A 14,376-nucleotide genomic window follows, 5' to 3' on the forward strand; every position below is an offset into this window, starting at 1 on the left:
AGGTTTTCTTTAAAAGCCAGAGTGCTAAAAATCCGCACCTCCCTGCCACCCCTTTTCACCAGGGACCTGGCAAGCCTCACCCAACATGCCAGAGCACCGCCAGCCCCACCTGAGCCAGGAGATGAGAGGGTCACGCATCACAAACAAGACAAGACTCACTCACGCTTATCTGTTCCCTCAAATTCTCTTTCGGATCAGAATTATTTATCCCAAGAGGATTACCTCGGAGACGAGGGCCCAGACCAGCCTCCGCGCCAGCATCACGGTGATGAACGCCGCCAGGTGGTAGTCAATGAGGTGGAAGTTCTAAAGGGGAAAAGAAGACGAGGAGGCGTTTTCCTCTCTACCAGGGCAAGAGAGGAGCTGCCCAGCAGACGGGGCGAGGGGGTGGGAGGGAACCAGGAGGCATCAAAGCATTCTCACGTCTGCCAGGGAAGCAGGAGAAAGGAGAACATGTATGAAGCACATTGGGGGGAGGGAGGATGAGCATGTAATGCAGCAAACACTTGGGAGCAAATGCTACTTTAGAAAATTAAGAAAGGTGCTTTATTATTATTATTATTATTATTATTATTAGCAGGCATTGTTTTCATGCTTCCTTCGTCTTCTGGCTGAAAAAGGATCAGGGGCATCTCCTCAAGAAAGGCCTTTTATTCCAGCCAAGAGAAGGGGGTAGTGGTTTAACCCAACTTGTTCTGGAGGATCAGGACTAGGGTCAAGCACTAAGGGCCGATTTGGCTTCAGCACCCATTAAAGGCAATTGTGCCATATTGACTATAATGGGAATTTTGGCTTTTCTGACATTCCCAGGGCCTGGGGGGGGGGGGTTAAGTTACAGCCTCTAAACCTTTAGGGTTGCTTTGGGAGGCTCTGCCCTAACTCCCATTCAAATTTCAAAATGATTGGTACAAGTGGTCCACTTCTCAGTGCTCCCAAAGAGGGTGTCCCCATCTCTCCATTATATCCAATGGAGAGTCCATCCCACAAGGTATAATGGAGCAGATGGGAGCACCATCTTCAGAAGTCCCTAAAAGTGGACCCCTTGGATCGGGCCCTTAATGCACAAACCTAATCAGGACCATGCTCTTACTCGGCTCCCTCCTATCACCAAATAGAGGTATGATTTTGTACAGGGACCCAGGAGTGCAGAAGTGGCACAGGGTCAAAGGCCGTCATGCTCAGAGTTATGTGTAAACTACGAGTTGTGAGGGTGAACCTTCGTTTCCCATTACGGGCTGGAAAATGGCCTTCTTATTAGGGTTCCAAAGATCTGCATGAAGCAAGGAGGACAATTCCCACTGAAATCTTTGCCTAAACAAACCATTCACCTCCCCCCCCCCCCCCGAATCTCACCAGAGACGTGCAGGAGGCAGGATGGTTGTACGGGTACCACCAGACAGTCTTGTAGATATTGATGTACTGGATAAAAAGGGCCACCAGCAAGTAGATGAAGAAGAGGAACTCAAAGAGAAGGCTCCCGTCCACAGGCAGCTCGGGGATCCGGCAATGGCGCACCGGCTCCGGGGTGATCAAGGCAGTGATGGGGGGAGCAGACAGGCTAATTGCGCTGCCGTTCCTGAAACGAACACACAGTGGTTGACTTCGGGGAGGCAGTGCCAAGAGGCGTTTGGGGCTGTGACTATTCAACGCATGGCATTTAGCAATTACACAGTGCTTCCTACTATCCCAACTGCTTCATGCATATAGTCTCCAGCAGCTTCATGAGAACCCCATAAGGTGGGCCGGTTGCATACAGAGGTTATATTGAGCAACAGAGGTTGTTGGGGGTCACCCAGCAGGACAGTTGCAAAGGTGAGGTCTGAACCAGGTCCTTTTGAATGCACAAGTGTGCCAGGGCACCACACAAGGCCCAGAAGGGTTTGCATCTCAGGGGCAACTCTAGTGCTGACCACAAGCTAAGTCTTCAAAAATGTATGCAAAGGCCACCCAAGAAGAAAGTATTAAGAGCATGTGGGGAGAGACACCTGACAAAGTCTAGCTTAGTATTTCACCCCCCTTGGCTTGGAAAGAGTCAAAGTGGGTAGGATTACACTATCTGGCTGGCTTACAGCCCCACGGTCAGCACAAGAGGACTACAATCTTCACCAGCGTGAAAGCAGGATTATTTAAAACTAGATATAAAGCCCGTTGTACTTGTAAATACAACAGGCGCTAGAAAGGGGGGATGGGAGAGTGCCTTGCCTGGTAGGGGGTTTGTGGCAGAGGTATTGCAGGTTTTTTGGCAGAAGGGATGGGAGAGGTTTAGGAAAGTATAGGGATAGTAGGGGAGAATGTGCAGTAGTGGTTTGTGAAGGAGGGAATAAGTTGTTTGTTGTGCAGAAAAGGTAGTGCATTTCCATATGGTGAAGAGGATGGGTTGGAAGGGGAAAATTATACAGATTTAGCTGGGCTTCATTGAGGCCCCGGGTGTGCTGCTGGGCCCGGTGGGAAAGCCCCCCTCCCCCGGCGGCGGCACAGCTTTCCTGCTGGGCCTAGAAGCTTCTGGGCCCGGGGGGAAGGCCTCCTTTACTCCCTCCCCCCAGGCCACAGCATGGCTTCTGGGCCTGGGGGGAAGGCTTCTGTACTCATGCTGTCATGCCTGGTTGGAACTCTGGCCTGTTCTGGTGAGGGCCCAATTGGAAGGTGCTTTGCACCTTCTGATTGGGCCCTCACCCAGACCGGCCCCGCCCACTCTCTGCCCACTTAGCCCTTAACCAATTATTTATACTGTTCCCCAAGCGGTTTAAAGATATTTAACAGCTGCCTTGTGGAACTCAAGGCGGCTTACAACATAAACATTTTCAGTACTGGCCCCTACCTGGTGGAATGAGCTCACAGAAGAACTGCAGGTAGGGTTGGGTGCTTTGGCACCTGAAGCGGCCATTTGCTCCCGATGCAGCCAGTGCTGTGCCGTGGGGGGGGAGGGGGAGTGGAGGCGTGGGCTTCAGCGTGCCAGCGGGCGCACATGCAGGCGCACTCTGTGCCTGTGTGTGTGCACCCACTGGTGCTCCGACATTTCAGCCTTTCACTCAGTAACCCATGTTTACAGTTTTCTGTATGTAATACTGGAGAAATATTGCTTTATCTGCATTTGTATTCTGCTGTTTTAATTGTGCTTTGTAGTGGGCCTTTGGCTACATAGAAACTTGGTGGAATGATTCTCATGACTGGAATGTAATAGTGGATGGATATGAACTGTTCAGAAAAAACAGAATAGATCAAAGAGGTGGAGGAGTGGCACTGTATGTGAGGAAAGGGCTCACCTGTCAGGAAATTCTAGTGAAGGAGAGCATATCTACAGTGGAAAGCATCTGGGTGAAAATAAGCGAGGGTAAAACAGTGTGGTGGTTGATGTCTGCTACCGACCGTCTGACCAACGAGAGGATGTGGATGCTGCACTTTGTGAGCAGCTTGAGAAAATATCCGAGCGGCAGGACCTTGTCATCATGGGTGACTTCAATTTCCCAGATGTGTGCACAGCGTCCTCAGTCATGCAAGTTCCTGACCTGCCTGGCTGACAATTTCAGTTATCAAATGGTAGATGAACCCACAAGAGGTTCAGCCATACTGGACTTAATACTGACCAACAGGCAAGAGTTGGTGGATGAGGTGAAGGAGGTGGGGACCCTAGGGGGAAGTGACCATGTCCTCATAGAATTCCTTTTGAGATGGGGAGCCGAGGAAGCTTGTAGCCAGATGCGGATGTTGGATTTTCGTAGGGCAAACTTTAATAAACTCAGATACATGATGAGTGTCATACCATGGATGAGAATGCTGGAAGGGAAGGGAGCATGTGAAGGGTGGGCGCTACTCAAACAAGAGCTATTGCATGCTCAATCAATGACTATCCCAGAAAGACGAAAACACTGCAGGAGCTCTAAGAAGACTATTTGGATGAACAGAGAACTTCAAGAGGAACTAAGAAAGAAAAGGGAGATGTTCAGGAAATGGAAGAAATTATAGAGCTCTAAATAAGAGTACCTACAGGTTACTAGGCACTGTAATTCAATCATCAGAAAGGCCAAAGCTGAGAGTGAGCTAAGATTGGCCAGGGAAGCCCACTGTAACAAGAAAAGATTTTTCAGTTATGTGAGGAGGAAACGTAAAGTAAGGAGGCAATAGGCCCACTGTTGGATGAGGATGGACAAACTCTAACAGAGGATTCAGAGAAAGCAGAAAGGCTCAGCGCCTATTTTACATCTGTTTATTTAGGCACATCTAGAGATGGCAGTAGCCAAGTGATAGTGTCTGGGTGGCAGGTTGACATGGACAGAGAGGTTGTTGAGAGGCATTTAGCTACACTGTTCAAATCCCCTGGACCGGATGAAATGCACCTGAGAGTGCTCAAAGAACTTTCCAGAGAACTTGCACAACCCTTGTCCATCATCTTTGGGACCTCTTTAAGGACTGGAGATGTCCCGGAGGACTGGAAGAGAGCAAATGTTATTCCAATCTTCAAAAAAGGGAGGAAGGATGACCCGGGAAACTATAGACCAGTACGTCTGACCTCTGTTGTGGGTAAGAGAATGGAGCAGATATTAAAGGAAGCGATCTACAAACATCTTTGGTGATCCAAGGAAGTCAGCATGGATTTGTCTCCAACAGGTCCTGTCAGACCAACCTGGTTTCCTTTTTTGACCAAGTAACAGGTTTGCTGGATCGTGGAAATTCAGTTGATGTCGTTCACTTGGATTTTAATAAAGCTTTTGATAAGGTTCCCCATGATGTTCTGATGGATAAATTGAAGGACTGCAAGCTGGATTTTCAGATATTTAGGTGGATAGGGAATTGGTTAGAGAACTGCACTCAAAGAGTCGTTGTCAATGGTGTTTCATCAGACTGGAGGGAGGTGAGTAGTGGGGTACCTCAGGGCTTGGTGCTCAGTCCGGTACTTTTTAACATATTTATTAATGATCTAGATGAGGGGGTGGAAGGACTACTCATCAAGTTTGCAGATGACACCAAATTGGGAGGACTGGCAAATACTCCAGAAGATAGAGACAGAGTTCAACGAGATCTGAACACAATGGAAAAATGGGCAAATGAGATGCAATTTAATAAAGATATGTGTTCTGCATCTGGGTCAGAAAAATGAAAAGCATGCCTACTGGATGGGGGACACGCTTCTAGGTAACACTGTGTGTGAACGAGATCTTGGGGTACTTGTGGATTGTAAACTAAACATGAGCAGGCAGTGTGATGCAGCGGTAAAAAAGGCAAATGCCATTTTGGGTTGTATCAACAGGGGCATCACATCAAAATCACAAGATGTCATAGTCCCATTGTATACGGCACTGGTCAGACCACACCTGGAGTACTGTGTGCAGTTCTGGAGGCCTCACTTCAAGAAGGACGTAGATAAAATTGAAAGGGTAGAGAGGAGAGCAACCAGGATGATCTGGGGCCAAGGGACCAAGCCCTATGAGTTGAGGGACTTGGGAATGTTCAGCCTGGAGAAAAGGAGGTTGAGAGGGGACGTGATAGCCCTCTTTAAGTATTTGAAAGGTTGTCATTTAGAAGAGGGCAGGATCCTGTTCCCATTGGCTGCAGAGGAAAGGACACGCAGTAATGGGTTTAAACTACAAGTACAACGATATAGGCTAGATATCAGGAAAAAAATTTTCACAGTCAGAGTAGTTCAGCAGTGGAATAGGCTGCCTAAGGAGGTGGTGAGTTCTCCCTCACTGGCAGTCTTCAAGCAAAAATTGGATACACACTTTTCTTGGATGCTTTAGGATGCTTAGGGCTGATCCTGCATTGAGCAGGGGGTTAGACTAGATGGCCTGTATGGCCCCTTCCAACTCTATGATTCTATGATTCTATACAGTAAATGTTATCATCGCTTATCACTCGCCTGTTCCTCAGGCCTGTGCCGTTGCTGCAGTTCCCACCAACCAACGTCTGAAGGGAAGGCAAAGCGGAACGGCTCAGCTGCTGCCGGCTGGGTCCCCTCCTTCTACCGGGCATGTCCAGGAACCGACCCACTTCTTCTGCCTCTGGCAGGCTTTGCCCAGAGACTTAGATAAGTGCCCCACAGACTTCCCAGCTCTGAAAAAGGGAGGCGAAAAATGCGGTCATTTAAGATAATCATGACCTGGCACCAAATAATGCCAACCAAAGCAAAGGGTTTCAGGTTCGGCCCCAACCACGGTTACCAGCTGGCCAAGGACTGGTTGAAGGTTGCCTCTTCAGGGCTTTTATTTATTTATGGATTAAAACATTTATATTCCACTATTCCTTGTGGTTCAAAGCTGCTTACAATACTTTAATACATTTCCAGTTTAAAAGCCAAAAATAATGAGAAAAGCTGGGTTTCTTTTTGTATTTCGCTTTTCACTACCCAAAGGAATCTTAAAGTGGCTTACAGTCGCCTTCCCTTCCTCTCACCACGACAGACACCTTGTGAACTAGGCGAGGCTGAGAGAGCTATGAGAGAACTGGGAGTAGCTCAAGGTCACCGAGCTTCCTGTATGTGGAGGAGGAACGGGAAACCAAACCTAGTTCTCCAATTAGCAGCCACCACTCTTAACCACTTCACCAAGCTGGCTGTTGTCAGCAAAACAGCAAACCCCAAATTTCTCCTCTTAAAACCTTAAAATCTTCCATTCAACCTCCCCCCCCCCAAAAAAAAAAGCAGGCAGGTCTCGCAATGCCTCCTAAAGATCTCAAGGGAGGGCGATCCCTGCCTGGGAGTTCTGCCTCTCACCTGTGTGCGTGAGCAGCAGCCGCTCACTAACACAGGAGGCCTTGCTCAGCAGCCACCTGGAGCTGCACAGGGCCTTGCATTGCCCTTTGGAAGACTGCAGGTGGGATATTGTGCTCAAGATGTGAAGGATCCCAGGGAACAGAGTTACATGGAATCAAAGCAATGATGGAAAAGGCCCGGGGTTTGGTTGAACTGGGCCCAACGCATGAAGTACAATGGGTCCACGTATCTGCACTGAGTCGTGTTTTGGCAATCAATTACTGGATTGATTCTGGCCTCAGACACACATGGATCCTGTTTATTTATTCTAAAAGCGTTCGATTCCCATCTTTCCAAATGATGGAAGAAAACTGCCGCCAACCTGCAGCTGACTTCTGGCAAACCCGTCGAGGGGTTTTCAAGGCAAGAGAAGTTCAGAGGCGGCTTGCCCTGGCCTCTGCGAAGCAACCCGGGACGGCCTTTGTGGCCTCCCATCCAAGTATTAGCAGAGGCTAATTTGGCTCAGCTTTTGAGATCTGGCTAAATCGGGCTTGTTCATCCTTCCCATACGGGACGACAAATTCACCCCACGCAGCTCTAAGAAGATCATAAAAGCAAGCTGGAAGAAGTCGTACTAGAACACACACACAAATAACTCAAGCCCCAGCAGAAAGTAAGAAATACGGCCGTGAAACATAAGGCTTTTCAAACATGTACAAAAATGTAAGATGGCCGCCCCTACAGGAAACTGGATGGGCGTGAACGAGAATGTCACAGGTGGGCAACGACAACACAGATGCAGGCAGGGAAAACATTTTCTCCTCTTGCCACCATGGTCCTGGCAGACTCTCAGCCAGCGGAGCTGTTGTGGGTGGCTCCGTCGACACCGAATCATCAACCGCTGGATGAAGACGGCCATCTGACTCCTCCTCACTGTGTTTCTGACCTGGCTGCTCCTAGTTAATCCCGCTCGGAGTCTGGGTTCCAAGCAGATCCAGTGCTGCAAGTAGAGAGCAGCCTCCTTTCCGTTTTGCTTTCCAGTGGTTTTCCTCAGGCCTGTCTCTAGACTTCCCTTTCCGGGCGGGGGGGGGGGGAGGAGGCCAACTCCAAGCCCACCCAACCAGGACCTCAGCCCTTGAACCATCTTAGTCAGGCTTGAGGTCAACTTCTGGGTCAGAGACAGAAGAGCGCTATGGAAATAAAAATTCCCCTACATAGGAAACAGAACACCCCTACATGAACAGCCTCACTAAGAGCAATTCTTTATGGATTCTGAAATGGCACTTTTACAAGCAGAACTCTTTCCTCTCTTCCAGGAGCACCTGCCTGTGGGTGTCGCTGCCTGCGGAGAGGGACACAAGGAGGGGGCCGCACCTGCAGAAGCAGAGGAATCAGAGCCACCCTCATGGCTGATGCTGTCGGATGCCTCTGCCCTGAGCAGAGCATTCTCAGTGTGAAGCTCCCCATCGCTAGAGGGCCATGTCCTTCACTCTCTGCTCCTGCAAGGGTATCGGAGGGAGCGGCTAACCTTGGCAGGAACTGAAGCCTGGAGTTACCAAACCAGTTTTCCCTTGATTGAATTTGGAATGGGAAGCTGGATTTGCCATCTCCTCAACATCAGGTTCTGATAAGGGAGTCGGGACACTCACAGAACAGAGCGGCTTTTCAGACCCCGCTTTGCACTACCTGAAGGAGTTTCAAAATGGCTTCCAATCGCCTTCCCTTCCTCTCCCCACAACAGACACCCTGGAAGGAAAGGAGGGCTGAGAGAGTTCTGACAGAACTGCTTGGTGTGAACAGCTCTACCAGGATTGTGACCAGCCCAAGGTCACCCAACTGGCCTCATGTGGGGGAGTGGGGAATCAAACTCAGCTTGCCAAGTAGATGCTGCTGCTGCTGCTGCTGCTCTTAACCATGACACCAAGCTGGTGTAGTGGATTCCTGCACTACAGGGATGCCGGATCGACAGATCTGGACCACCACCATCCTGGTCTTACCTCTTTTCGGGACTGTGGCAAACATCAGTAATTAGAAATAGGATGCCAACTGGCCAATAGATTTCCATTAAGGACTCCGTTCTCTCAGATGGGCTTTTTAGAACATGGAAACTCACTAGATGTTGTTTACCTGGATTTCAGTCAAGCTCCTGACAATGCTCTCAGTGATGTTTTGATGGGTAAATCAGAGGACTGCAGACTGGATTTTGGGACAGGTAGGTAGGATAGGGAAGTAGTTAGAAACCTGGAGCCAAGGGGTGGCTGTCAGTGGTATTTAATTTGACCGGCAGGTAGTGGGCAGAGGGATGCCACTGGATCGGATGCTTTTCAACATTTTTATCCATTCTCTATACAGAAGGCAAAAGCAGTCTTGGGCTGTCTCAACAGAGGCTTCCTATCAAATCACCAGATGTCAAGAGTCCCTCTGCCGTATACTTCACTGGTCAGGCCCCACCTGGAGTCCTGTGAGCACTTCTGGAGGCCTCACTTCAAGAAGGATGTGGACAAAATGGAGAGGGGGCAGGGGAGTGGGGCCTGGGGACCAAGCCCTAGGAGGAAAGGGAATGTTCAGCCAGGAAAAGACTGAGAGGGGACCTGATTGCTTTCTTGAAGCATTGGAAAGGTTGTCAGAGGAGGGCAGGGAGTGGGTCCTGTTGGCAGCACAGGATAAGGCTGCAGTAGTGGGTTTAAACTATGTGTAAATATCAGGAAAACCTTTTTCACAGTCAAGAGTAGTTCAGCAGTGGAGCCAGCAGACTAAGGAGGTGGTGAGCCCCCCCCCCCCCCCCGGCCACCGCACTGGTGGTCTTTAAGCAGCAGCTGGACAGATACCTTATCACAGATGCTTTAGGCCAGTGGTCCCCAACCTGCGGGCCGTGGCCCGCCGCCGGGCCGCAAAGGCCATGGCGCCAGGTCGCGGCTCCCTCTCCCCGCCCCCCCCCCCCCAGTAGAAAACTTCCCCGGCCGCAAGCTTGCGGCCTGGGAAGCTTCTTACTGCGGGAGGGCGGGGAGAGGGAATCAGGGCCGGGCTGCGCCCGTGCAGGCCACGCCCGTGGGTCCGGCCCGAAGCGTGGCCGCGGCCCGATGCCCTGCCGGTCCCCAGCCTAATAAAGGTTGGGGACCACTGCTTTAGGCTGATCCTGTCCTGAGCATGGCCCCTCCCACCCTATGACCCTATCCAGTTTCAATCTTGAACCCAGCGTGCTTTAATGATCAGCTTAGAAATTTGAGACCTAGGATCATTTGCCAGTTGCTCATCAGACTGGGGTCCCTGAAGAAAAGCAAGTGCACCTTTAAGGATCTTCCAGCTGACTGACTGGATTCAACGGCCTAAACCAAAACCAGATGTTGCATTCCCTGACCTTTGCCTTCGGGCCACTTGTCTGGAGGTCAGGGCAGGAACTCCAGAGTAGCTGGACTGTAATATTTTATGTATTCACTTGCCTGGCTTGACTTACAAATTCTGATGGGATTGGGCTAGCCTGGGGCGTCCAAGCCGCTGCTTAGCTTGCTAGAAACATTTTCCAAAACAGGCTTTAAATGATTCAGAAGTGCAACCAGAGAGTGCCTGCAATGAAAGTTGGTTCTGCCTTGCAGATGCACTCCGAACACAAACCTGGGAGGACGGAGCTGGAGTCCAGCAGCACCTTTCGGACCAACCAAGTTCCATTCAAGGGAGAACCTTTGCGTGGACAGGTAACAGCGAAACGGAATCCCCCCAAGCGCTGCATACTGGCAAGGTCCATTCCCAAACATGCTGCTCTCTGTTTCCCCACAGTCCTTCAGCCAGTGTATCTTTGGATTAGATCTGAACACCTATAGACTAGGTTTGGCCAAGCTTAGCACTGATCTTGGATGCTTTCTCTTTGGGAGTGTGGGTATGGCCTTTTCTTTGGAAGTTTGTCCTTTAAAGCCGTGCTGCAAAGCTTTTTCCTCGCACGTTCTCACACAGAACATATTATTTTAGATTGTTCTGAACAACTTACTCCCTAGAAAGGGAGCCAGCTTGGCGTAGTGGTTAAGAGTGGCGGCTTCTATTCTGGTGAGCCGGGTTTGATTCTTGCTCCTCCCCCACATGCAGCCAGCTAGGTAACCTTGGGCTCACCCAACACTGATAAAGCTGTTCTGACCAAGCAGTAATATTTTATTATTTATTTATTATATTTATATACCACCCTCCCTGAAGGCTCAGGGCAGTTTACATGAAACAGAAATGATACAGATAATTCAGTTTATAACAATAATACAGTGATAACAGCAAGCAACATAACAGAAAAATAGAATAATAGGAATAGCCCAGTGGGTTGGGCGGAACTGCAGTGGGTCCCATAGGAGGGAGGGTCAGGGGGAGGGCCTGTGGGAAGTGGTGGCTCAGGTCAACCTCAACCAAATGCCTGGCAGAGGAGCTCCTTTTTGCAGGCCCTGCCAAACTGTTCAAGTATATCAGGGCTCGCTCAGCCTCCCCTCCTTCACAGGGTTTCTGTTGTGGGGAGAGGAAGGGGAAGGGGACTGTAAGACGCTTGGAGACTCCTTTGGGTAGAGAAAAGTGGCATCCAAGAGCCAACTCTTCTTTTTCTGCTTTGATTGAGCAGCAATCTCAGGGCTCTCTCAGCCTCTCCTCCCTCACTGGGTGCCTGTTGTGGGGAAAGGAAAGGGATAGTGAGTGTAAGCCGCTTTGAGACTCCTTTGGGTAGAGAAAAGCGGCATCTAAGAACCAACTCTACTTCTTCTTCTTCTTCTTCTTCTAGAGAAGAACTTGAGCCTAGGTGAACTTTTGAAGCGGCTTGTGCACTGTAGCTCCTAAGGCACATATTCTTTTTGCCCACTCTGGCCCCATCCGAGAGTGGGAAGACTTGCATCCACTGCAAAGTAAGCCAAAGAGGTTAATTTGCAGTTTCAATGGTACATGCTCCATGTATTTCTGTGACCAGAAGAGGGCAACATCAACACGGTAATTGTAGTCCATGGACATCTGGAGAGTCACAGTTTGGCCACCCCCGATCTAGAAAAAGACATGGCCTCTCAGGAGATCCTTTTTCTTTGGCTTCTTCACCCTTCTTGGGATTCGTTCACAGGAAGCGTTTCTTAATACCTGCAGCCACCCTCATTCCCATCCAGGTACACATTCCCATGAAAGTGTCGGGCAGAGAGGACAAGACTGGATGCACCCAGCAGCAAGCGTCCGTGAATTCACAGACCACTCATACAGACTGCGGCAGGCTCCGTTCTTGAGCAATCAGCCCAAAGGTGATGGGAACTGCTTGGTGCAGAGGTAGTCAAACTGCGGCCCTCCAGATGCCCATGGAATACAATTCCCATGGCAGGGGCAAATGCTGGCAGTGGCTCATGGGAACTGTAGTCCATGGACATCTGGAGGGCCGCAGTTTGACTATCCCTGGCTTGGTGAGATAGGCTTCTTTGAATTTTCCCCCCTCAAAAATAAATAAATAAAACACTTCAAGTTTCGTTCTCTTTGGCACTTGCATCAGCTGTGACCCCACTACATATGAGCACGGAGACCCTCTTCTAGAATTGCCCAGATGCTTCCCTTCAGCTGGTTTGGTCCTTAACGCTCAGAAACGGCACGTTACAATCCCTCTCAAGCACAGAAGAAGGACTGCCAGCCCTAATATGGGGGGGCCTCTATCTTTACAAAAGTTCCTAGAAGCGATCTAGTGACTCCTGAGATAAGAGTTTATCCCTTGGAATGCCTACTTGTCTGGAAAGGTTAATGACTCGTGATTACATTTCTGACTTCTGATGCTTTTGCAAGAAGAGTTGGTTCTTAGATGCCGCTTTTCTCTACCCAAAGGCATCTCCAAGTGGCTTCCAATCGCCTTTCCTTTCCTCTCCCCACAACAGACACCCTGTGAGGGAGGTGAGGCTGAGAGAGCCCTGATATTACTGAAGGAGAAGAAGAGTTGGTTCTTAGATGGCGGTTTTCTCTACCCGAAGGAGTCTCAAAGCGGCTTACAATCCCCTTCCCTTTCCTCTCCCCACAACAGACCCCCTGTGAGGTGGGTGAGGCTGAGAGAGCCCTGATATTCCTGCTCGGTCAGAACAGCTTTATCAGTACTGTGGTGAGCCTAAGGTCACCCAGCTGGCTGCATGTGGGGGAATGAGGAATCAAACCTGGCTCGCCAGAATAGAAGTCTGTGCTCCTAACTACTGCACCAAGCCGGCTCTTAGGGAGGAAACTGAACTATGGATCTATGATGCTCTGTGTTAAGAGAAACAGTTCAGTTTCCTATGAGGTCACTGCATTTTGAGTGAAGTAGGGCGGGCACACGCAGCAGCATACCCATAAACAGGCAGGGAAACAGTAGTATGGAATACAAAGGATCTTCAAGATATCCAGACATCCCACTCAAGGATTCTAGGTACACCTCTCATTAGGGTGATCTCTACCATTTCTCAGCATAGCAACTCCATTCGGGAGTCTGTCTCCTCTGACCTCTACCCACAATGCACAGACAAGGTAGACTTAAAGGAAAAACAGTGGCACAAGGAAAGGACTGAAGTATTAGGACCATTCCTTATCAACGATACCCTAAATAAAATCTCAACAACTTCCATTTCACAAAATGTCTGCAGTAAACTGGAATCATTTGCAGAAAAACAGAACCAACTATGCGCAGCACCTGTACGAAAGCTGTGCAGAAGAGAATTCTGGCCCAAGACAGAAATCAAGAATCAGATTTCTACTGACTTGGGACAGAGGATGAGGTACTCTCAGTATCAAGATGGGACCAGGAATTATTTATTCTGTTCTATTATCAGTGTTTAAAACCAGCATCACAATCAAAGCAGTGAAGATGGATTCCAAATGTTAGTGAGAGTTAAAATGCACTAATAAGTGTCTGAGGATTACAATCAAAAGCAGCAGATGGCATCCCTGCCTTTCCACAACCCCCTGGGGAAGGGCGGGGTAAACCTAAACCCTAAACCTAAATAAAGGCCCATGCATCAAGGGATGTATTTCACACCCAGAGCAAGGGATGTACTTCACACCCTGCCAAACCTCCCTCATCTGGATTTAGCTGGGGGCATGAATTAGATTAGTTGGAATGTTCTCAAGTTTTGACTTTTGCATATGTTTTAGTGCTGTCACTGGCCCTGAACTGTGAAAGGGCGGGATATAAATTTATTATTATTATTAATAAAAACTAAGCCTCTTTGCCAGCCTACAGCAGGGAACATGACTAACCAAGTTAAGAGAATAAAAAAGTCCATCTTTCTTTCTACATCTCCACCAGAGTCCCTTGTGTTTCCTAGAGTAAGATCCGGTGCCAGAGAAACATGCGTGATCTTAGCAGTAAGTAGCCCTGAGTCAACTGCTCCTTAAGATGTTGTTAATGTATTTCCCTAGTAAGAAACTCCAAGGGGCAGGGTGGTGCTCACTGAACTTACTATGGGAACTGCATTTCCTGCTTATGCTGGGAGGCCTCAAGGGAGAAGGTGATGGGACAGTAAAGGATTTAAAGCATTGAATTCTGACTGGGGCATCATCTAATGGCAGGGGTCCCCAATGTGGTGCCAGGGGGGAAACAACTCTTGCGTAGATCAAGGGGACTCACAGGATGGGGTGCAGCCACAAGATGTAGATTAAGGCCTGAAAAACGCCATGAATCAGATTAGCAGGGACACACAGCTGTTTTGGCCTGGGAAATGCCAGCGATAAGGCTGAACATCAAT

At 49.2% G+C, this 14,376-nt stretch overlaps 1 protein-coding gene across 2 annotated transcripts in view; it reads right to left on the minus strand.

The window, feature by feature from the left end:
- Positions 1–14,376, minus strand: part of TMEM39A (transmembrane protein 39A) — a 29,131-nt gene that overhangs the window by 8,069 nt on the left and 6,686 nt on the right. The window contains exons 2-4 of one of the 2 annotated variants that reach the window (XM_077346193.1): positions 5,855–6,048; positions 1,354–1,576; positions 223–306 (exon numbers count right to left, since the gene is read on the minus strand). In XM_077346193.1, the coding sequence (XP_077202308.1) occupies positions 223–306; positions 1,354–1,576; positions 5,855–5,967 (420 nt within the window). In that variant the 5' untranslated portion in view covers positions 5,968–6,048. The remainder of the gene's footprint in view (positions 1–222; positions 307–1,353; positions 1,577–5,854; positions 6,049–14,376) is intronic. The other variant, XM_077346194.1, reaches the window with a different exon arrangement.

This window comes from Paroedura picta, chromosome 7 (genome assembly GCF_049243985.1).
Source record: "Paroedura picta isolate Pp20150507F chromosome 7, Ppicta_v3.0, whole genome shotgun sequence".
NCBI classification, from domain to species: domain Eukaryota; kingdom Metazoa; phylum Chordata; class Lepidosauria; order Squamata; family Gekkonidae; genus Paroedura; species Paroedura picta.